Source organism: Mastomys coucha, unplaced genomic scaffold (genome assembly GCF_008632895.1).
Source record: "Mastomys coucha isolate ucsf_1 unplaced genomic scaffold, UCSF_Mcou_1 pScaffold9, whole genome shotgun sequence".
Classification (NCBI taxonomy): Eukaryota; Metazoa; Chordata; class Mammalia; order Rodentia; family Muridae; genus Mastomys; species Mastomys coucha.
In genome coordinates this window covers 17,906,238-17,930,554 of record NW_022196915.1, presented here as the reverse complement: position 1 = coordinate 17,930,554, position 24,317 = coordinate 17,906,238, and the positions used below count along the sequence as shown (strand labels likewise).

The 24,317-nt window shown below is 38.2% G+C and overlaps 1 protein-coding gene across 1 annotated transcript in view; it reads right to left on the bottom strand.

Annotated features, from left to right (window-relative positions):
- Positions 1-20,940, bottom strand: part of Capn7 (calpain 7) — a 39,737-nt gene extending 18,797 nt beyond the window's left edge. The window contains exons 1-9 of the mRNA XM_031361774.1: positions 20,575-20,940; positions 17,411-17,519; positions 13,408-13,565; positions 12,490-12,557; positions 10,203-10,403; positions 7,541-7,627; positions 5,016-5,142; positions 3,094-3,179; positions 1,106-1,199 (exon numbers count right to left, since the gene is read on the bottom strand). Of these exons, the coding sequence (XP_031217634.1) occupies positions 1,106-1,199; positions 3,094-3,179; positions 5,016-5,142; positions 7,541-7,627; positions 10,203-10,403; positions 12,490-12,557; positions 13,408-13,565; positions 17,411-17,519; positions 20,575-20,676 (1,032 nt within the window). The 5' untranslated portion in view covers positions 20,677-20,940. The remainder of the gene's footprint in view (positions 1-1,105; positions 1,200-3,093; positions 3,180-5,015; positions 5,143-7,540; positions 7,628-10,202; positions 10,404-12,489; positions 12,558-13,407; positions 13,566-17,410; positions 17,520-20,574) is intronic.
- Positions 20,941-24,317: the final 3,377 nt, after the last annotated feature.

The following is a 24,317-nucleotide window of genomic DNA, read 5'->3' as shown; positions in this document are numbered from 1 at the left end:
ATTTATTATATAGACCAGGATGGCCTCAATCTTAGAGCTCTATCTGCCTGCCTTTGTCTTCTGAATGCTGGGAATAAAGCCATTTTTATTTTAAAAATTATTATTTGTAAAAGTTATTATTAGTTATTGTTGTTGTGTGTGAATGCACATGATGCATGTGCATGTGTGCAAGCACATGCCGAGGCAGTCATGAGGTCACTCTCACTGTGCATGTGTGCAAGCACATGCCAAGGCAGTCGTGAGGTCACTCTCATTGTGCATGTGTGCAAGCACATGCCGAGGCAGTCGTGAGGTCACTCTCACTGTCCTTCCACTTTTATGTTCCAAGGGGTTCCAAGGATTGAACTCATGTCCACTAGGTTTGCAAGGGAAGTCCTTTACCCATGAAACTATTTAGCTGATCCTGATTTCCTGATTAATTAAAAAGTTAGAGCCTTCTCATTGTCCTCAAGGCCGAGGGAGGCAGGAAGCATTCCGTTTGAGGCCAGAATGGGGTACATTAACAACATCCCATCAGAAAGGAAACAAGTCAAAAAAGGTCAAAATTTTTTAATCATTAGCAATTCTTTATTAGAAATTGGCATAAGGTATTTGAAAAGCATTTTTTAAAAAAGGTTTTAATTGAGTACAGTTACTCATGCCTGTAGCTTCAGTTTACTCCTGAGGATCACTTGAGATCAACTAAAGACAGTCTGGGCAAAACAATGAAACCTATCTATAAGAAAAGATTTTTTTAATGGGGTTTTAGAGGTGGTTCAGTGGTTAACACCTGCTGCTCTCGCAGAGGATCAGTCAGTTCCCAATACCTATATCAAACAGCTCCCAAGGACCTCTAACTCTAGGTCCAGAGGATCTGAAAACATCTTCTGGCCTCCACAGCTACATGTACATATGTGGCTCTTGCTTACATGCACACACACACACACACACACACACACACACACACACACACACACAAATTAAAAAATAAATCTTTATCAACTAAATTAACTTTTAAAATCTTTACACAGTCAACCTTTCTTAGTTGTTTTCCTTCAAGATTCAAAGGTAAAGAGGTGAAGAAAGAGGAGGTGGAAGTAGGAACTGGGAAGGAAAAGACATTCACCTTTCTTGGGACACCATTGAGGTGAAGTTTTACCATATATTTTCCACAGGGATTGTACTCTGGTTCTCCATCCTTATTCTGTGGGTAAATTATGCTTTGGGAAAGGAAAATAGATATTAAAATACCAATATTAATATTCAACATCAACTAATATATAAGACTTTATATTATATTTAAATAAATGCCATTCATTTATAAATGCTACTTTCTTCCCAATTTTATAAAAATGCACACAAGAATATCTTAACATTTTAAATACTTTCTGGTTTTGGTTTTCCTTTGCAATAGGATTCCAGTATGTACCCAGGTTTTTCCTTTGAGATAGGATTCCAGTATGTACCCAGGTTGGCCTGGAACACATGATGCTTCTGCTTCAGCCTCCCAAATGGAACACTACACCCAGTTTAAGAAAATAGTTTCAAAAATTATAAACTAGAATATAAATTTTCACAATATTCTGAAGCAGTGTCTTACATACTTCAGGCTTCTAGTTCTCCACACAGCAAAGGAAGATTTTTGAACTTCTGATCTTCCTGCTTCCACGTTCAGAATAGTGGGATTATAGGTATGAACTCAGCGTCCTGTATATACTAGGCAAGCACTTTACTAGCTGAGCTACAGTCTAAAGTCTTCAATTTTTAACTGTTTTAACAAATCATATACTAAGTAGACATATTTTAAGCCAGTTAAAATTAACTTTTATCATTGGTTTTGAGAAGTAAGGTCATTTCAGTAAATCATAATTAAGGCACTAAGTACAATTCTGATGAAGCCACATAAATTCAAACTATATAATGAGGTCTAGAGAGATGGCACAGCACTTAAGAGTATCTGCTGCTTTTGCAGAGGCCCTGGAATCAGTTCCTAGCACCTACATGGTGGCTAACAACCATTTTTAACTCAACATCCAGGCAATCCAACACCCTCATCTAATCTCTAAGGGTACTGTATCACTTCTCCTGGCCAGGACAATTTTTGTGTGCAGACTAAAGGAACATCACATCCGATCATGTAATTAATGAATTACAGTTGCACAAAAGGCACATGGTACAGCCAAATACCCATCCATACACATTAAGAACGTTTACTACCAAATTTCTTTTAAAATATATTGCACAAAATCAAGCAGACTCAAAACTGTTTATTTATATGGCAAATAACTAAAATAAAAGACTGTCCAATTTATCTTTATTCTTAGGTCAAACTTAATAAAAATTATGTTTATAGTTACACTGAGTAGTTTTGTGCTTAATATAACCTTCAAAAACTGAAAATCAGAAACATTTCAATACATTTCAAAGCTGTCAGAGCCAAGATTAATACATGTCATTTTCTATTTTCCTACAGCCTCATTAAAAGTTAAAAAGAAAAAGCCTTTAATTGCAATACTAGGGAGGCAGAGGCAGGTAGATCGCTGTAAGTTCAAGGCTAGCCTGGTCTACACAATGAGTCCCAGGACAGACAGACAGGCAACATAGAAACTCTGTCTCCAAAAAAAAAAAAAAAAACAAAGTTAAAAATCAAATTAATTCTAATAATACATCTTAATTAATCCAATTATAAGTTGAACATATACTCAACACAATATTTTCCAATTTCACAATTTTTTTGCTGTTTTCAAAATCTCATGTACATCTTGCATTTGTACCCCATCTTAACTCAAACTAATCTATTTGAATCCTTCAATAAGCACAGGTACCTAGTAGCCAACTTACTATAGTGTTAAAATTACAAAATATAAATAGTACATGATTTCTACTTTCATTACATTAATTTCAAAACATATTCCACATACATTATTTTGTTATATATGTATATGTTCTTACTGCATTAGAAGAACTTCCCACATTCTAGAATCATCTGCTTAACTTCCATAGAAAGGACAAAAGTTTAGTGATATATCCTCTCCACTTTCGACATGCATATGGTCTAAGTGTTAAATTTCCAGTTAAGTAGCAATCATATAAAAGATAAACACAAGAATTTACCTGGTAATTAGCTTCTTATTGAATCGTCTCTCATACGCTGCACTGATAGCCAATGATGCCACAAAGGAACAATCTGATACTATTGTCTGTTAATAAGAACAACACATTCTTTCATTCATGTAACTTCAACACTTATACAATATTTATTATACCTATATCCTTAGCTTTTATACTAAATATCTTATTATTCAAACAGGAAAACAGAAATGTCATGCTGCCAACTTACATATTTTATTCAAACAAATCCTAGAAGAAGTGTTTCAGTGAAGCTAATTTAAAATCCTTAGGGTGTGCCCCCCAACTCTGTGTGTGTGTGCGTGTGTGCTCGTGAGTGTAAGCATGTACATGCAGGTATACATGGAGGCCCAATGTCAATGATGGTGGCAATGTTCCATTCAGTCACTTTCTACCTTTACTTTTAAAATATATTTGTGTGTGTATGTGTATGTTTATTTTTAATTATGTGTCTCTGTATGTGTCTATTTTGGGCTGTATGTGTCTATTTTGGACTGTATGTGCACATGAGTATGGATACACATAAAGGCCAAGAGAGGGCATTGGATATCCTGAAACTGGAGTTGAAGGCACTTGTGAGCCCCCATATATGAGTAGTGGGAATCAAACTCATCTACCCTTTACTTTTTGAGACAGGGTCTTTCACTGAACTTGAGGCTTACCAATTCAAGTGGGCTGGCTGGCCAGAGAGCTTCAGGGATCCCTATCTCTGCATGCCCAAGGCTAGGGTTATAGTAGTGTGCAGTCACCCTGACTTTTTCTTTTCTTTTTTTTTTTAAGATTTATTTATTTATTTTATGTATATGAGTACACCATTTCTCTCTTCAGAGATGCTAGAAGAAGGCATCAGATCTCATTATAGATAGTTGTGAGCCACCATGTAGTTGCTGGGAATTGAACTCAGGACCTCTGGAAGAACAGTCGCTGCTCTTACCTGCTCGGCCATCTCTCCAGCCCTGACTTTTTCTTTTTTAAAAATGTTATGTGTATGGGTATTTGGTCTGTATGTAATTCTATGTATAACATGTATGCCTGGTGCCCAAAGAGGTCAAAAGGTGGCACTGGATCCCCCAGGACTAGAGTTACAGACAGCTGTGAGCTGCCATGTGGATGCTGGTTTGAATCCAGGTTCTCTGAAGGAGCAGCTGGTGCTCTTCATCACTGAACCATCTCTCCTCACTCCATCACTGAGCCCCACCTGACCTTCTATGTACTTCTAGGGATGCCAACTCAGGTCCTTATGCTTATGCAGCAGGTACATTACTGACTTAGCCCCCAAGAATTAAATACTTAAATAATTAAGTCTTTTATAACTATTTCTTCATCAAAACTTAATTCTGAAGTTTCACAACTGCAAAAGCAGAAATCTGTAGCTGGAGTTGGGGCTGTAGCACAATGATAGGGTGACTGCCTAGCATGCTAAGACCTAAATTCAATTCCCAGTACTGAAAAAAAAATCTGTAAGTGCTCAAGACAATTTCTTATCATTTTCCCAATGGTAAAGCCAAAATACACAGAATGTACCGGCATGGTGGCACACACCTGCAGTCTGCTTGGGAGTCTGATGCTGGAGATTACTGAGTTCAAAGCCAACTCGGAGAACACAGCAAAATGCTGTCTCTGAAGAAAAAAAATTAACAAGACTTCGGTCTTGTTTTAAGAAAGAATCTTCACTAGACAGTGCAGACTGATCTCAAACTTACTATGTAGCCCAATATGGCACTGATCCATGAGTGCTGAGGTTACAGGTATGCACTACCAAGTCAAGCTGAGAATAACGTGAAGGATGAGAAATTCTCGCAATTATACCCATGCATCTAAATACAGAGAATCTAAGAAAAATCAAATCTAGATTCAAATTTCCTTGGTGACAACTTTCTTGAACATTATACAAAATACATGTTTACCTGTTTTATGCTAAAACTGGATACAGTATATATCATCGTAGGATTGTTGGTGAGATCTTCTGGTCGTACCCACTTAGAAAATGTAGTTTTTTGTTTAGGTGACAATGGAAGCTTGCCCAATCTATCACTGAGGTAACAATAAAAGTTAAAAGAATATAATAATTTTTAAAGACGACTTGAAGCCAGAATGAAACCTTCTTTTTGATGCAGAGATCATATAGTTACACTTTTGTCTTCCTGAAATAGCCAGTCAAATCTGGCTCTTTACACATAACCTTGAATTCAATTAATCTGAACACCTTCTCCAATTTAAAAAATAAACATAAGTAAGTGAAGACAGAAGCTTATATTTACTTAGAAATATCGTATAGACATTTAACTTAGCACAGTTAAGAGGTTCAGGAAACTCAACACTAAATGGAGTCATTAAGGACACAAGCTTGTCTACTGAGGCTTAGGAGCTACAGATCTCCCTTGCCTCTCGAAAGGACAAAAAGACTGATTTAATAAACAGTGGCCTTTGTGCCAAGCATCATGCTAATGCACTTTATATATTAGTCTCCACTTGAGTTCTCAAAACAACTATATTCAGTTAAGCATTTTTGGGGAAAGCACAAAAAGGTCATACAGCTAAGAAATGACATTTGAATCCAAGTCTGTGATGCCAAATCCACCATGTTATCCAAAACACTGTACTTGCTCTGTGCTTCAGTGCCTCTTTGAAGCTGACCTATAATACCAAATAAAACCATCCATCTCTCCCACCCAGGCCTTCATTTTCCTACAGCAATGGCAACATCTGTCTAGATTTCAAAAGACTTTGTGTAATGTGTAATATGCAAACTAAAACAAAGTTGTGTAACATTCTTTAATCCAAGACTGCCAATGAGTAGTAGATAAAGAAGACTTTGTGCTCAAGTATGACCTGAAAACTCCCCAAGTACTGTAATCACTGTAGGTAGGATACCTCTAGACTTTTATGAGCCCATGTTGTAAATCTCTTGAGTATAAAAGATTACCTACATTTTTTGAAAAATTTTGAGTCATGTTCTTGAACTTATGCTCACCCTACAGAATATAAATTTAAGATTCCATAGTATTTGTTCTCTCAAATTACTGAGTAATTTAAGTCAGTGTTTAAACACATTTCTTGTCTTCAACTCATAAGGCTGTTAACAGTATTTTATAAAATACAATGTTTATGACTTAAAGGTTAACATATCACCAGCCAAAAAAAAATTCTTTTTTAATCTTTCACTTTCTACATCTGATTTTCAGCCTGAGTGTCATGACCCCACTAGGGAATTTGAATAACCCTTTCACAGGGGTCACATAGCAGATATTCTACATATCAGATATTTACATTAAAAATCTATAACAGTAGCAAAATTAGTTATGAAACAACAATAATGTTATGGTTGGGGTCACCACAACATGAGGAACTGTATTAAAGGGTTGCCGAATTAGAAGGTTGAGAACCACTGCTCTAAATGAAATTACATTATGGAGCCCTTTTCCTGTCAATCTGTTAAATGAACTTAAAATGTTTACAATTATTTTTTCTTTTCAGTATTCTCTATGTAAAATAATTTGGATAACAAAAATGGAAAAATATTGCCACTTAGTTCATGCTAGTATTCATCTATTCTTCTCCAAATTTAATTTATTCAGTACAACTTGAGTACTTACTCTAAAACAGATATCGTGCTAGCTATGGGGTGGGACACGGTCAAATAGACATGGTCTCTGTCCTTCTGAAGCTTATAACTCTCAGCAAGGGGCATTAAGCAAATAATTATACAAAAAAAGAAAAAAGTGAAAGAAAACATCCAAGCCTATGGCCACACCTCCCTGAATGAACTATGTCCTGCAAATTAAAGGAGTTTATTTTATAATCCTACTTTTTCAATTGTTTTTAAATTGTCCCCAATTTTGATTGCTCATGCTGTATTTTTTCTTTTAGACACTCCAGTATTAGAGATGTGACTTATCTTTTTCTTTTTTTAATTATATGTAAGTACACTGTCACTGTCTTTAGACACACCAGAAGAGGGCGTCAGATCTCATTACGGATGGTTGTGAGCCACCATGTGGTTACTATGATTTGAACTCATGACCTTTGGAAGAGTAGTCAGTGCTCTTACCCACCAAGCCATCTCACCAGCCTTATCTTAATATACATATAAATTGAAACCACAAATTTACATCTCTTTAAATATATCCATTCAGCACATACTAGAGTGGTTTATTCTTATAATTGTGTAGCAGTATCTTTGTGTAGGTATTTGAGTACATCTCTAGACATTTAGTTACTTTCTCAACTTTTTTCTATTGTGATCCAATCATCAACTAGACAAATGTCTCCTTAGTACATTTATTGGGCAATTTCCAACTTCTTTCCCATAAATACTCTTTCCCAACCAACATGATACACAAAATTTAATTTTAAGGCTATGAAGCAAACTGGACTTCAGTGTACTGAAAAACTCTTTAAATGATCCTGGAAGTTAAAAGTGCTTACTTACCAAAAAGGCATTGGATAAGCAAAACGTTCCCTTAGATCAACACTCATGAAAGGAACATATTCTACACCATTTATTTTTGATGTTGTCCTACAAGGCACAAGAAAAAGATCTGAGTTTTCAAGTCTATGTTAATTACCAATCTTACTTAAATTCTAAATTTAAATGACAATAGCTTCTCAGCCTTTTAGCTAATACCAAAGGTAAAATTTCAGCGACAAAGTATAAGTGTATTAAATCAACAACTTCATGGTATTCAAGGCTTTATTTGGACAGTTTTGATAAAAAAAAAAAAAATACCAGGTAATCACTGTTATTATTCAATTCAGTTTAATAAGAACATTCTTTTAAAATTAACATTCTGAGTTTGGGATGTAGAACAGTGGTAGCACTTTTGCTATCATGTGTAAGATTCAACCTTCAGCACAAATATTTAATTAGCTAAAATAGCACTAGCAATGGGGGGGAGAGGGACTACAGAAAAACTGTAGTCTTAAAATTGGCTTTTGTGTCCAAGACAAGGATACAAAGCCAAGTCTATCCTACTTCCAAAGAAACAAAGCAGTAACTTAGTTATTTAGGAATTTAAAAACATAATACAACCCTTAAAAAATGTGGTCTTTCTATATTCTGGCTATGCCAATATGGACAAAGTCCTGAAAGAGGAAAATGTCGTAGAAACAGCTATGATCTGTTGACAAATTCAAGTGAGGTTTGTTGAGGCTCTGCTTGTTTTGTTTTGGTTTTATGTCTATTAGCTATCTCCTCTGGGGGACTTATTTGTTGGTGCTGTTTAACTGAGATAGGGCTTACTACACTATGCAGCCCAGGCTATCCGCCTGGCCTGGAACTCAAAAATCCCTGCATCAGCAGCTCAAGTGCTGGAATTGCAGAATGTGTCACCATGTTAGTAACAATCTCTTTCTAATAGAACTGCTTTTTTTTAAGAGTATATACAGAGTAATTTACTTAGTCATTGGATAATAAAGCAGTCAGCAATGGATGGATATAATAAATGTTGGGACAGGTACCCTCATTTTCACTTGTATGAAGAATAGCTGTGTTTTCAGAGAGTTGTTTTGTTACAGTGTGGAATTTCAAATTGTAGTATATATAAAAGTAGCACACAGATTTTAAGTAGACAAAATGATGAATTTTCACTGTTCTGGCTAGCCTCGGTTGAGGAAACGGCTCCAAAAGATTGGGTGTGGGCAAGCCTATGGGACATCTTCTTAATTAGTAGTTGATAGGGTAGAGTCCAGCCCATTGTAGATGGTGCCATGTCTACCCTCATGGTTCTGCATTCTATAAGAAAGTAGGCTGAGCAAGCCATGAGGAGCAAGCCAGTAAGCAACAGCACTCCTTGGCCTTTGCATCATCTTCTGCATCCAGGTTCCTGCCCTGTATGAATTCCTCTCCTGACTTCCTTTAACAACAAACAGTGATATGAAAACATAGTTGAACAACACTTTAGCTGAATAAACCTTTTCCTCCCTAAAATGTATTGGTCATGGTGTTTTATCACAAAAATAGTAAAACCCTAAAACACTAACTTAAAGCCTCAGCTTTAAAAGGTCTTTTTTGTTGTTGTTTTGTATTTTGTTTGTTCACATACTATTTTCCCTAGGCAAAGGAATCAGGTTAATACGTGTATAATTAAAATCGTCAGCAAGAAAGGAGCTGCTCTGGAAGGCTGTGACCTAGGAGACAATGCCGCTCCCTTCAGTTCAACCTCCAACTATGAGTGCCCAAAATAAAATGACCTCCCCAACTCAAGAACAGCCAGCTGCCTCAAAGATTATCCTCTCTCAACTCATCAACTGACTCAGAAGACAGTCAAGAAACTCGACATTATCCTGGATCTTGCTGTTACTCTTTTTTGAGGTAGAGTCTCCTTGTGCAGCCCATGCTGATCTTGAATTTGAATTTATAAGTCTTTCTTCCAGAGTGCTGGGATTACAGGCAAGTGTCATGCCAGCTCAGGTTCTGCATTTTTAATAGCCCCCATGGCTGCTTTCAAATACACTAAGCTATCTGCCCAGACCAGGGGTCTGTGAATATTTCCTATAAAGTCAGATGTCATGCACAGTTTAGGTTTCACAAAGTGGTTTCTGTCATAATTCTATTTTCATTTTTTTTTTCTTTTTGGTGTTTCGAGACAGGGTTTCTCTGTGTAGCCCTGGCTGTCCTGGAACTCACTCTGCAGACCAGGCTGGCCTCGAACTCAGAAATCTGCCTGCCTCTGCCTCCCAAGTGTTGGGATCAAAGGCATGCGCCACCACTGCCCGGCCTATTTTCATTTTCTTTAACTCTTCAAAAATGAAAAAGTATGCACAGCTCCAGCACTTGTGTGCTGGCTATGTCAAAGTAACCCCCATGACCATGAGAGTTGTGGTTGCAAAGGTGCACAGAGCATTAGCAGCCTGACCCAGCTGCTGTGCTCCTCAATCTCCAGGACTCAGTTCTGCAGAGTAGATGTCTAGGAAGAAATGCTAACACTAAAACATATTAGAACCAACACATTTTAACTATTCAAGCTGATAATCTAATGATGTTAAATAACAGCACAATGTATCACAACAAAGATCTGAAGACAATTCAGAATGAAATGATCTGTAGTATTACATTTAAATTTTTCATTACAATGAGTTGTAAGTGGATTTACCTGAGCACTTCTATTTCTTCGGCTGTGTATTTCTGTCCTTGTGCATCACATGACTGTGGACTTATAAATGGTTGAGGCTTTTCAAGGAAAGGATTAGGTCCTAGAGGAAAATGTGTTCTTACTGGAGGAGTCTTTGTTTTCATATTTGTTGACTTGAGTTTGCAAAATGGCTTTGTCAAAGGTTCACTCAATGCTTCTGCTCTAAAACAGAAGCACAGAAGAAATGTTTTAGTTTTCCTCTAGTTTAGGCTTCTGTTTTTTATGACACAGAGTCTCAAAAAGAGGTTGGGCTCAAATTTGCTGCAAAGTAGTCTCAAAGCTCTAATCCTCTCACCTCTACTTCCTAACTGTTTCATTTAAAGTTACAGGACACAAAACTTACTTCCAGTTAGCAAAGCATCCTAATCATAAAACCCTTAATCCTAATCAAAACTTCTCTTTATAAGCTACTACACATGTTTTATAAGTACTACTTAAATGAACATTTATTATATGTCAGATACTATGCAAGGTAAAGATTGTATAATAATGTATAAATCCTATCTTTAAGGTTCTGTGGATAAAAAAGACAATGGTGTCAAAATGATAGATGCCAGGACAGAAGCATTTCATGCAAATGAATACCCCAAAGAAATAATAGCCCTAGTGACCAAGGAAAGAGGGTGAATCAAAGGAAGGATGCTTATATTTAATGACTGAATCAGAGAAGTTCACTGTAGGGAGGAAGCAGACATACACTGGGCAGCAGTAACAGACAGCTGAGTAACTATGGCAACTGCAAAAGGAAGTCTACAGGCCTGTGAAAAGCATGAATGAGAGAAGGCAGGCGTGAGGTGAAAGGAAAGCAGGACTGATGACAAAGGGCATCCATGATATACAGGGGGCTTTGATTGTTCTGTCAAAGAACTAACAAGCTAAAAATGTTCTTAATCCAAGAGCCACATACGAGTTTCACAAGTCTTGTGACACTCCAAAATTATATGTCAAGATATAGATTTCCCTAGAAAGAAGCTCCTGAATCTTTAACAGATCCTACAGTAACCTATAATTAAAACCTCAACCTACTGGCCTTTGCGTAGGATGCATTCAGAAATACTGGACGATTTATCTACACAAGAATAAAAACCAATGATGATTATAACAATAGAAAAGGAGCTATGCCAGGTGAACATGGTAACCCATGTCATGGAAACTGGAGAAGGCAACTGTGTCAAGTGTTATTCCTTCATGAATTTGGGTAAACAAACTAAAGCTTAACTAATGCTGAAGCAGGGAAGAGACAAGTTATATAGCTCAAAGAAAGAGCCAGAACACAGCCATGGTAGAGCTGCAAACTAAGGTGATTTCAAAGTTCACACTCTAGAAAAAGATGGAGTTTCCACTCCTTTCCTTTATAAGACAGTAGTTTTCTACTTCAACTCTTGAAAGAGGTATAATTCATTTATACCTTATTCATATTATGTGTATGTATGCATACATATTTACATTACACATATCTATTCATTCAACAACTACCTACTGAACACAACTGTTAGGCACCCTACTAGGTGTTACTTAAGCACTGAACAAAACAGATACAATCTGTCTCCTCAAGCTTCCAATAGAGAATGAAGGCTGAATGCAATACAGGCATCAACAACAAATACAACAACTGGTCTTTCTGTGTATTCCACAGTGGGGTAGAACAATAGGAAAGAATACTGAGACGGGGCAATCAGAATCAAAGTGTTAGGGGAGACTCAACTTCAAATAAAATGCTCAGACCAGGCTCAGAAGTGACCCAAGCTTGAAATGAAGGCCACACACATGATGTAATGCTAGGAATGGAAGGCCATTCCCAACATCTATTTTTATAGTAATTCTGGAGGGCTTTCAGAAAACCTGTCTTGGAAGTTTGATATTATACAATACAGAGGAAGTATTCCATTTAAAATATGACTGTCAGGGACTGGAAGTATAGCTCACTGGTATAATGTTTGAATAGTATGCAGAAGATCTTAGGTTCAAGCAACAAAAATCCCACAGACACTTAGTAATGTTAGGACTATAAAACCAACCAAACAGCACAGCACTGTTTTCTATACAACAAAAATTGACACTTCTTGAATAATAGATGGCTAAAGCAAGGAGCTAGAAAGAAGGTTAATTTTCTCAGCAAGAAAGGGTAGACTTTTAAGTCTCAGCTTATGGAGCAACATTAAGACCTCTATCACACATTACAATAAATGGTATGTTTAAAAAAAAAATCATGCTATCCATTGATAAGAATTTGAGTGACAAAACTCACCTATCTAGTGCCTGTCGAGCCAATTGTTTCAATTTATTTTGCAGAGTCTTATCAGCAGTTTCAGAAGACTTAAGAGAAAGAGATAGACATTCTAAAGCACAGTTCTTTATTTATTTAATCCATATTTCTATACAAAAATAAAATATTCTTTTGAAAATTCTTGAAATTATGAGTAAATAAATACAACATTTTATTTCTGTCTTTAAAGGTTATCACTTAAAACTATGTTGTGTATCTTGTCACTGGGGTGAACTTAAAAGCCATTTCTCTAAACAAGTGCTAATTAGACCATAAACATATAAACATGTACACAGAGGGCTGAGCAGAAGGAGCCTGGACAGAGCAGCACTTATCTATCTTCTCCAAAGTTATAGAAATCAAGGTTTTTCTGACCCCAACAACCTGCCAGAAAGCTGGCACGTGAAAACAATGGGAACCCTGACAAATGCACTGTGCTCTTAAATAGTAGGTACTTCTTGAAGCTAAGTGTCTCAGCCATGGTCCACCAGGAGCACTAAATACTAATCTACATGCTAAACCACTTAGCTTATAAATTTTATATGGCAAGTTAATGAAGCTCTCCCAAACCATTACTTTCTTTTTACTACATGAAATTGAAAAAAAAATTATACTAAATTCACAGATCTGTGATAATGAACTGTTCTTATACAAGTTTTAGTTACTAACAGCTTAAAAATGAGCAAATGTAATTTTAAAACACAATTGCTTAGTGATTCAATAGCAGTAAAACTGTACGTAATAAGGTATAAAACTGTTATTAACTTTCTACTCAACATTTTTATGAAGATTACATTAGTTTTATTTATAATGATAGAATGGCAGAATAAATAAATTTGTTAGTAAGTGAAGTGGTTTCTTAACATAATTCCATCAAGTTTAACTCACAGCTATACCTACGGTTTTTAGACAGAGATCCACAGCTTCTGTATATAATTCTATGGCATCTTCCACATTCCCCTTCTCATCCTCATCGAAAGCTTGTGTAACAAGAAAATGGGCGCGCTCTAGATCCAACTGATGTTTTGATTTCAAAGGATCAGTACTCTTTGACTGAACTAGTACAGGATAAAGAAAAAAACACACAGAATATTACTTGGAGCAGCCAAGGAAACACCAATATTTTAATATATTTAAGACATTCTTTAATATATTTAAGACATTTAAAACATTAGCAAAGTACACAAAAATCTTTTTTGAAAGGAATTTCTTCCCTGTCTCATAATCTTAAGCCCCCTGTCCAAACTCAATTATTCAAACATCAGGGACAAGATACTAGAAATGCTTTATTAAAGTTTCCCTTCAATTATTTTTTCCAATAGCACTCCCTTCATTAAAATAAAAAAACAAAACAAAGGAGTCTTCCTCATATTCTTCTCCCTCCATAAAAGCAAAGCAAAAACTTGGAAAATGCTAAATATTAAGAAACACACAGGGCTGGGGGTGCAGCTCAGGGGCAAAATGAGCTTGCCTCACAATATGCCCTGGTTCAATGGCTAGTACCAAAATGGATACGAGGAAGAGAAGGAGGGAGAGGAAGAAGGAAAGGAAGAAGGAGAAGGACAGTCACAGTCATTACCTCTTTAGTAAGACAATACTAGGCCCTGATGATAAAGCTCCTGCTGTTCTTACCTATCAAGGGCCAGGGAAAACCACCATGCTTTTACTGCTCTTTGAAATAAGTATTTCAATTTGGGGTTTTTTTGTTTTGTCTTAAAAGATTTATTTATTTATGTGTGTGGGTGTTCTGCCTGTATGTATGTCTGTACACCATGTGCATGCCTAGTGTTCTTGGAGGTCAGAAGTGGGTGTCAGATCCCTTGGAACTGGAGTTACAGACAGCTGCGAGCCACCATGTGGGTTTTAGAAATCAAACCTAGGTGCTCTGCAAATACTCTTAACTCCTGAGCCATCTCTCTAGTCCACAGCACATGTGTAGATGCTCAGTATCATCGGCTCTCAAGCAATGAAAATCAAAGCCCAGTGAGATGGTACTTAACATCCATTAGGACAACTAAAAATAGAAAAGTCAATAATAAGTCAATTCTGGTGGTGGAACTCTGTAATCCCAGCACTTGGGAGGTAGAGAAGGGGATATCAGAGTTTGAAGCTGTACAGCAAAATCTGGTCAGCAACAACAACAAAAAAACAAACAATAAACAACAATAACAAAAAGTAAGGATTGCAGAGCTGAGGCTATCTAGGTGGTAGGGCACTTGCTCTGCATGAATAAGGCCACTGCCAGCACTCTTCACACACACAGAAGAGGAGAGACAGAGAGTGTGTGTGTTTAAGAGCAAGACGGAACTAAGAAACTTGAACCAGCTCTGCTGCTGCAATTGTAAGCATAAAATGTGCATCCAGTAGTACCTGAATGTGCACAGCATCATTCACAATACACAAAAGGGAGATAGCCCAAATACTCACCACTTGATAAGTGGCAAACAAAGCGTGGCGTGGAGTACTTACTTAACCACGAAAAGGAGTAGAGTACTGAGATAGCCTATAAACCTCACAAATGAAAATCTCACAAAAGCTTAGTGAAAGAAGCCAAGTGACAAAAGAATGGGACAGTTCTATATTAGCTGATTTCATTTCAATAAATATCCAGAACGAGAAACCTATAATCCTTTTTTGCTTAAAGTAATAAATACAGAAACCACTGACTTCTTACAGATTACATATGCTATATTACAGACCAAAATAAGGAAAATGTTCAAACAATTAAAATATTGTCTATATTAAAAATCCTTTTCCACCGGGCAGTGTTGGCACACGCCTTTAATCCCAGAGGCAGGCAGATTTCTGAGTTCGAGGCCAGCCTGGTCTACAGAGTGAGTTCCAGGACAGCCAGGGCTATACAGAGAAACCCTGTCTCGAAAAACCAAAAAAAAAAAAAAAAAATCTAATAAAGTTCTGCTGTATTTAATACAAAGTAATGAGATATTTCCTAATTCTCTAGAGAAAAAAATAATTTTGTATTTTTTCACAACTACTTGAAGAACTTTAAGGATTTAGAGAACACTGACTGGATATGACTGTGTACACATAAGTCAGAAAAAGATGGAAATTCCCTTTAGTTAACAGTTCCTACTCCTACGCTAGTATCATCATACAATTTTTTCCTTCTAGAGAAGTCTATATTAACATTTGGCCAAATTACAACACTGCAGTGTTTCTATTGTTCTGTTTCTGCATTTAACTTCTGGCCTCCTGAGGGCACTTCTACCACCTACTTACTTACCGGTTAGCCCAAACATTCATTCAGTTGATTGTTGAAATAAAGGGAAACATCTATAGAATGGACAAAGAAGCTGGGCAGTGGTGGTGCATACCTTTAATCCCAGAACTTGGGAGGCAGAGGCAGACGGATTTCTGAGTTCGAGGCCAGCCTGGTCTACAGAGTGAGTTCCAGGGCAACCAGGGCTATACAGAGAATCCCTGTCTCAAACAAACAAACAAACAAACATAAGACCAAGAATAAAATAAAATTTCATTTTAGAAAGAAAGAAAGAAAATAAAAGAAAGAAAGGAAAAATAAAGAAGTATAGAAATAGTCCCGAAGGACTACCTTCTAAACTTTAAAAATAATTTTCTGGGGAAATAATATATGAAATAATGTGAATTATTTATAAAACAAGGCATAAACTTCATTTACTTGGCTGGAAAATGAAATTCTTTTTAATCATGTTGGGTCCTATGTACCCCACCCCCATGTTGAGAAGGAAACCCATAATATAACCTCAAGTATGTTAAATAAGTGCTCCAACTGAGCTACTCTCAGAGTTTGAAAGAAGATATTCTGAATGCAGGGGTTACTATAACTGTCTACATAGACAATTCCTACAACACATGCAACTTCTGGACATTATCTTAAAGTAACCTAGCAACCTTTTAGAAGACTGCTGTTGTAACAGGGAATCCAAGTAGATCACATAGACTTTATCCTAGCTCTGTGCCTGTAACTGTTCATTCCACTCAGAACAAGTGGCAGGCAGTAACAACATCCATTTAGAGTAAAATTCCTGAGTATTTCTCTGTGAATTATCCAGCAAAGGAAAAAAAGGGGGTGGAGAGTCTAAAAATCATCCTAAAGAGGTAAATATATTTCTTTCTTTTTTTTTTTTTTTAAAATTTACTTTATTTATTTTGTGTGTATGAGTACACTGTAGCTGTACTGATGGCCATGAGCTATCATGTGTGTGGCTGCTGGGAACTGAACTCAGGACCTCTGCTGGCCCCGCTCGCTCCGGCTTAATTCACTGTAGCTGTCTTCAGATGCACCAGAAGAGGGCGTCCAGTCTCATTACGGGTGGTTGTGAGCCACCATGTGGTTGCTGGGATCCGAACTCAGGACCTTCGGAAGAGCAGTCCGTGCTCTTACCCGCTGAGCCATCTAGCCAGCCCGGTAAATATATTTCTAAGCTAAATGTTAGCATTATCTTTTTCCACCCACATAAACAGATGACACAAACCCTTTTTCTCTAACAAAACTGATCACTAAGCTCTTATATGCTTCTCTTGTGGCACGTGCTATGCTGTTTATTAAAAAAAAAAAAAACTAAAGACAATTAGTGACTTAACTTTAGGGTCAGAAGAGGACATGTGTGATACTTTAACAGCAGGCTCTGACAGTGTCCCCATCCTGTGTCAGTGATAAATTCAATGTAGAGAATCTACTATCTCTGAAGCTAGAGAAAACTAAGTATACTCTATTATCTCTAACATTCTTCTAATAGATCTATTCATTCATTTCCACATCATGATGTGTTAAATTTCTTTAAGAGATTCTTCTCAGTGAGCAGAAAGAGTGAGTATCAAGATCCAAGATGGAGAGGCAGGAAAAGCATGGAGTGAATGTGGTAGGTGGACAGGAGAGAAGCAAGTGGCGGCTATGACTGACCTGCAGAATGTAGAGCTTGGACTCTTTCCAGATATTCATTGATCTTTTCTTGGATCCGTTCTAGGCTGGATCCTGCCATCTCAGCATAAATTAAAGCCTGGGCAGCCTCCTTAAAAGATAATAATAATATAACTCAAAGAATCCAAAAGGCCTATCATAATGTAATTTTTAATTGCTACTAATTTTCTATTCATTTCATGATAACAAAACAAAAACATCTTCAAGATATTTTTCATACAGCAAATAAGTTATAAAATCCTCTAATACCTTTTCTTCCATTTTCAATATCCTTATACTCAGTTAAAAATTTAAGAACCCAATTATTAAACACTTCTTCAGAATAGCTGTGATTTACATGTTTTCTGTTTCCTTATGTATAAATCAGATGTAAATTATATACTTTGAAAAGGCACACTGAGTCTTAAAAGCCTTAAAACAGGGCCTGGAACTTAACTCTGGCATAGCAGTTGCCTAGCATGTACAAGGCCCTAGTTCCAATATCCAGGACCACCAGAACCAAATCATTAAACAAAACAAAACAAAACATCAACTTAAAAAAAAAATCACAAGAAAATGTAAAAGTAAAAAGTCTCAAATTAGAATTAAAATATTAGGATAGAACATATTAAAGTAGATTTCAGTTTTATGAGAGAAACTGAATTAAGAAAACCCGATTTGCCTTCTAGCATCCCGTAACTTCCATAGCCAACTGGGCTCTGACTAGTGAGGAAGAGCTCCCATTTCCCACTACTGGGCTAAGGCTAACAATGCTGCCCACCCAGCACGAGCAGACAGAGGTTCCTGCAAGTGGCAGCCCCTCTCTGCAGGAGCTGAGTGAGCTACACCTCATAGGCCTCATGCTGTTTCATCATTTTGCAAGCCAGTTTTTGAACAGAAGTTGTTTAACTGAGTCCTATAAAGTCAGTAAATGCAGTTTAGACCCCATGAGAACTTCAACCATAACACCCAGGTGGAGCAGAAAGGATGACTTCTTCAGGGTCCATAAGGCTGGCTATTTTAAGGGAGAAAAAAATAAATTTCCACATAAACAGTAAACATTAAATTCCTAATGTTACATATACCATAATCATTAAAATACATCATACTTCAATAACTGAACCTCTTATATGTAAATTAAATATTAGTTTAGAGTCTATTTTATCCCTCACAGGTAAGTACTGATTTTCAAATAATCACCTCACTTTAAGATTTTATTTATTTTATGTGTATGAGTACACTGTAGCTGTCTTCAGACACATCAGAAGAGGTCATCGGATCCCATTACAGATGGTTGTGAGCCACCATGTGGTTGCTGGGAGTTGAACTAAGGACCTCTGGAAGAGCAGTCAGTGCTCTCAACCGCTGAGCCATCTTTCCAGCCCCTCACCTCACTTTTTTAAAAAGTCAGATAGTTACCAACTTTATTTTACTCATTTCATTTATATTCACAAGTGAAAACAGAATCAGGGAAAAAACAGAATCAGGCAAAAATACAATTACTTTTTTACTCTCCTTTAAAAAAAAAAAGAAAAAAGAAAAGAAAGTTAAAGACAGGGTTTCAGTATGTAATCCTGGCTGGCTTGGAAACTGAAAAGCAGACCAAGCTAGCTTTAAATTTATGGAGATCCACCTGCCTCTACCTGAAAAGTGCTGGGATTACAGTGCTAACTAGAGCTCTTTCTTGCTCTAGTATGCTTGCTCTCTCAACCCCGCCCCCCTCATTCTGTCTCTCTCCTCCTCTCATATGTCCTCTCTCATATGTCCTAAGCTGGCTGGTCCTCCTGACTCTAGTTTTACACAGTGCTGAAGATGGGAACCCTCCTCACTTTTTAACTTCCTAAAGGATGAGTTTTAATTCCTAAATGACAACTTCTAAAAGGAAAAAAAAAAAGGGTTACATAGTTTCTTTTGTTTTAGAAAAGGCTATTTATATTGAGAGAGTCTTACAAGGTAGCTCAAGTCAGCCTGAACTCAGTGATCCTCTTACCTCACTGTACTGGGGGGCCGGGGAGCAGATTACAAGCAAATAAGCAGGTGCGGCCACATTAGACTATATGGTAGTATTTTACTGACTTAGTATTTGTTGAAGTTGTTTCACAAAACTACAACAGAATTTTCTTTTAAAGAACTATCACCTGGTAGTCAAGCATTCCTGTAAATCTCAGCAATGGGAAGGCTAAGGCAATGGGAAGGCTAAGGCAAAGGGAAGACAAATTTAAAAACAGCTTTCACTATATAGCAAGATCCCCGAGAAAGAAGGAGACGGGGCAGGGAGACAGACAGATACACACACACACACACACACACACACACACTCACACTCGGCTGTGGTACGGAGGTAGGATTGTAAAATCAAAATTAGGAAACTTAAAACGAATGACCCTAAAACAAATCAAAACTGTCTAAATATAAGGTAGGTTTTAAAATAAGAATAGCAAAATATTAGCGGAAAGCAAACCATGCTTTACTGATAGCACATAAGCATAGGGGGAAAAAATTTACTATTTCCGTATAATCAAGGAAAAGATGCCCATATAATGAAGACACAACTGGAGGGGGGTGTGTTTGCAAACCTTCACGACTGGAGAGCAAAGGATGATTTAGCAACTGTGCTCCCAGTCAATCCTCCAAAAGAAGTATCACAATTTTTTTTAAAAAAAAACTCTAAGGATTTTAACTGCACCACTATAATGCTGGAAAGCCACAACCAAATACAGAACATGCTATCTAGAAATGTTATCTAGGTACAATGCAGAAGTGGGGTGTCAAAATAGAACAAACGATGATTCAAGTTTTGGGTTAAAAAGCAGTGTATACACACATACATTCAGAAAAAATATCACGGATACATACATCGAATGCTAGAGTAAGATGAATTTCTTTCCTAATTTACTTTTTCTTTTCTACCTCGAACATGCACTATTGGCATATTCTGACAGATCACCCACGGTTGGCCTCACATCAAGTGTTGCATCAAGGCCAACAGACAGCGAACAGGGCACTCACTCCCCATCCCAACCCGGCGGCAACCAAGCAGTAGAACGGCGGGCATCTGCGGCCTGACAAGCAGGGCTCCGCGGCCCGAGCAGGACCCCGCCCCTCAGCCTCGGGTTCCGCCAACACTCGATCTGGGGACGCGGACCGAGCCGGATGTCCGTCCTTACCTTGTAGTAAAACACCGCCTCAGAGTAGCGGCCTTCGTGGTCGCGCTGCACTGCCAGCCGCGCGAACTGCACGGCGTCCCGCTCCAGCGCCGACGCGTCCATGGCGCCCAAGGCCCCACGCCGGGGGAGGCAGACAGGCCCTGTCGCAGGACCGCGGCGCCCGGAGGCACTGCGGCGAGAACTGGGGACCCCGCGGGTGGAGTGGCAAAGTTTACTTTCGAGGGCGGCGGAGAAGATGACGAAACCCCTACTACCTCAGACCCGCCCGGAGGACTGCTAGTTCCGAGCAGCCCGGGCTCGGAGCCCTCGCGGCAGCCCCGCCTCGGGTCCTCGCTCCGCCCACTAGCCGCATTGCGCAGGTGCAGTCGACCCCAAGGGCTCCCTCCGAAGTGGGCGGGGTTGAAGGCGACCGCAAGTGGGCGGAGCCAGGACAATGTCCAGTGGGATTGGACGAGAGGAAGCAGGTGCCAGGTCGAAGCTGAGGGCTTCGCTTCCGCCTGCTAGAAAGGAGGTGCCAGTGCCCAGGAGGTTGTTGGAGAGGATCAGGGTTTGGCTTAAAAGGAGCATGCGCGTTACGGAGCCATTCGTCCACTAAGTGAAAATGGTAGGCGGAAAGAAACAATCAGTAGCACCTCCCGTTGCCAAATGGCTTAATTAAAAATAAAGATATGAAGTTAGGCTAGGAGGTGCTTTTGGGATGCTCTGGTAATATCCACTTGACAAACTAAAGCATGACCTTCTACAGCTCCCCAAGGCACACCGAAGTGTGATAGTGTTTGAATTGTCTACAAACCAGATGATGTATTTTTACTTTTTTATCTTAGGGCAGGTTGAACGTTGTCATTACATAGTAAGTGATAGTTTGGTTGCTTTCTTTTATCCCCTTAAAAGTTTGAATTCAGCAGTGATGAAAATGAACTAATGGCAAGTGCCAGATCTTGGATGAGATTCTAAATCCATGCTGTGTCAAAGTAGCAAGTCTTGACAAAATTAAACACTGTATGACTCCACACATAAGAAACATTAACACAGCATGTGGTGACACATTACTGTAAGCCAGCAGTCTGGAGACTGTGGTAAGAGGACTCGGCCAGCATGATCTACACAGCAAAAACTCTGAACAACCCCAGGAAGCATATGTCTGTTATAGTGCAGCGCTTCTCCATGCGAACATGAACACAATCAGCTGGAGATCTTGCTAAGAGTTGGTTGTGAGCCTGGCTGTGGCGCTCGCTTTTAATCCCACCACTCCAGGGGCAGAAGAAGCAAACCTCTGAGTGCCTGGCCAGCCTGGTCTTCAGAGCTCATTACAAGATAGTGTGGCTACACAGAGAAAACCTGTCTCAGGGAGAGAGAAAAAAGGAGTTGATTGTGATCCAGTCTAGAGTGGTGTCAACTGTCTTCAAGCTCAAGAAAGACTTCTTGGTGATGTTCATGCTGGTGGTTCAAAATATTCATTATCAAGGTCACAATGGTGTGGATGCTACTACTGAAACTGGCCAGTGTACAGCTAAAGAGGTTGTAGCCAGCATCCCTGAACATCATATGTGACTCGACCCTCCATCTTGCTTGTGCCGGCTATGAATGTCTGTAGTCCCCTTCTTCCATTCTTACAATCTTAAGTACTAGCAATAGGATTTTCTTCATACCAACCCCCTAAAAGGGCTTTTGTTCCATGTCACCATCCCCTAGAGAAGCTCTGAGTGTTTAGTCTTGGATGGCCCATCACAAATGAATCATGAGACAGACAAATGATCTTGCACATGGGTAGTTACACATTTGTTTGTTTGTTCACCAACTGAGAAATATTTGCTTATATTCACACATGCTGGGTCCTTACCTGCCAAATTTCCCAGGTTTCATGAAGCTCAAAAAGTATGTTCATGAATCTACCGAAAAGGAAGTACTTTTAAGGCTAAGTACTTTTTCCCTAGGTTTAGAAAGATGGCTCAGTGGTTAAGAGCATGTATCCCTGCACAGGACTGGGGAGAGAGTCCCAGCACACACCTAATGGCTTACAACCTCTGTACTTCCAGTTTCAATGGTCTCTTCTAATCTCCAAGAACATATACCAGTCACACACCAGATTACAATGGAGCAAAACATTTATACACATATATAAATCTCTACATAAAAAAAAATTTAAATTGTGTTTCCACAAAAAGGCCAAGAATGTCCATAGCAGCTTTATATTTAAATTTATTTTGTAATTAATAAGTATACATATCCATGGTGTGTAAGATGATGCCTTAAAATATATTTTTGAAAGGTTAAATCAAACCAACAAATGTATGCAGCTTTATTCTTGCTAACTAAAAACTAGAAATAATCAAAATGTTCACAAACAAGTGCATGGATAAATAAGTCGTGATATATCTACACAATGAAATATGTCTCAACAACAAAGATGGGATTCATTACTGAAAACATGATGAACCTCAAATATTATTCTGAACAAAAAAAGCAAGGACAAAGGAGTACATTCTTTGACCCTATATTTCTAAAACTCAAGGGAAAACAAAATGAATAGTTAATGACAGAGTATGTCAGTGTTTGCCTAGAATTGTGGTAGACTGTTTGGAAGGATCACTGAGTCTTCAAAGTGTTAGTGTTATATGAGTATATAAAATTTTCAATTATACCTTAAAATCTTACAGTTTATGAAGTTTATAAGTTTATGACTTATAAATTTCACCCTAGTAAAGTTGGTTTTTAAATATAAAAATCATCATAGGTAGGACTTCATAAATATGGTTTATTAGTCATATCATTATTTCTTCTTTAAAATTTCCAGCTAAGTAATAATAATTTATTACTTCATTCAATAAATACTGTTGGCCAGACACTGGGTGTTAAAGCAAGGTGACAGGAACAGTGCCTGGATCAGCATTGTCACTCCATGCTGATGGATATGTAAACTAGAACAATCTCCTTGAAAATGGGTTAGCAGCTGCTTATAAAGTAAAAGCAGTATGGCTCTGGATTCATCAGCTCTACTATCAGGCCATAAGCAAGAGAAATAAGTGTGCATGTCCACTGTAAGACATAAATAAATGTGCTCTCATCAATGTATTCTTAGAACTGGAAATGACTAAATGGTCATCAAGATTAGAATGGGTATGGGATGGAGAGATGGCTCATCAGTTAGAGCACTGGCTAACCACTGTTGTAGGATAAAGGGACAAAGGAAAAACACCCTGATCCTGACTTGACCCCAAGGCCAAGACCAGGGCCAAGAAACAGAATCCCACCAACTTCTAAGCCCCAAACCCTGTATATGAGAACTCAAAGCCTGTCTCCACAGTGACACACTTCCTCTAACAAGGCTATACCTCCTCCAGTAAGGCCACACCTCCTAATAGTCCACTTCCCATGGGGCCAAGCATATTCGAACCACCACACCCCCAATTCCTGAGTTTGCCACAGAAACCCACCAAACCCCAGTCTCTGAACAGAAAAACCCATTGCAGAAGACAGTCTCCTCCGCACTGCCTTCAGATCAAGATGTAGAACTCTCTGCTCCTCCAGCACCATGTCTACTTGCACACTGCCATGTCATAATAATGGACTAAACCTGTGAAACTGTAAGCCGGCTCCAATGAAATGTTTTCCTTTATAAGAGTTGCTTTGGTCATGGTGTCTCTTCATAGGCACTAAAACCCTATAACAGGAGTTGGTACCATGAGTGGGGTCTGGATCACACTGGCCAGACTTGAACATATATATATATATATATATATATA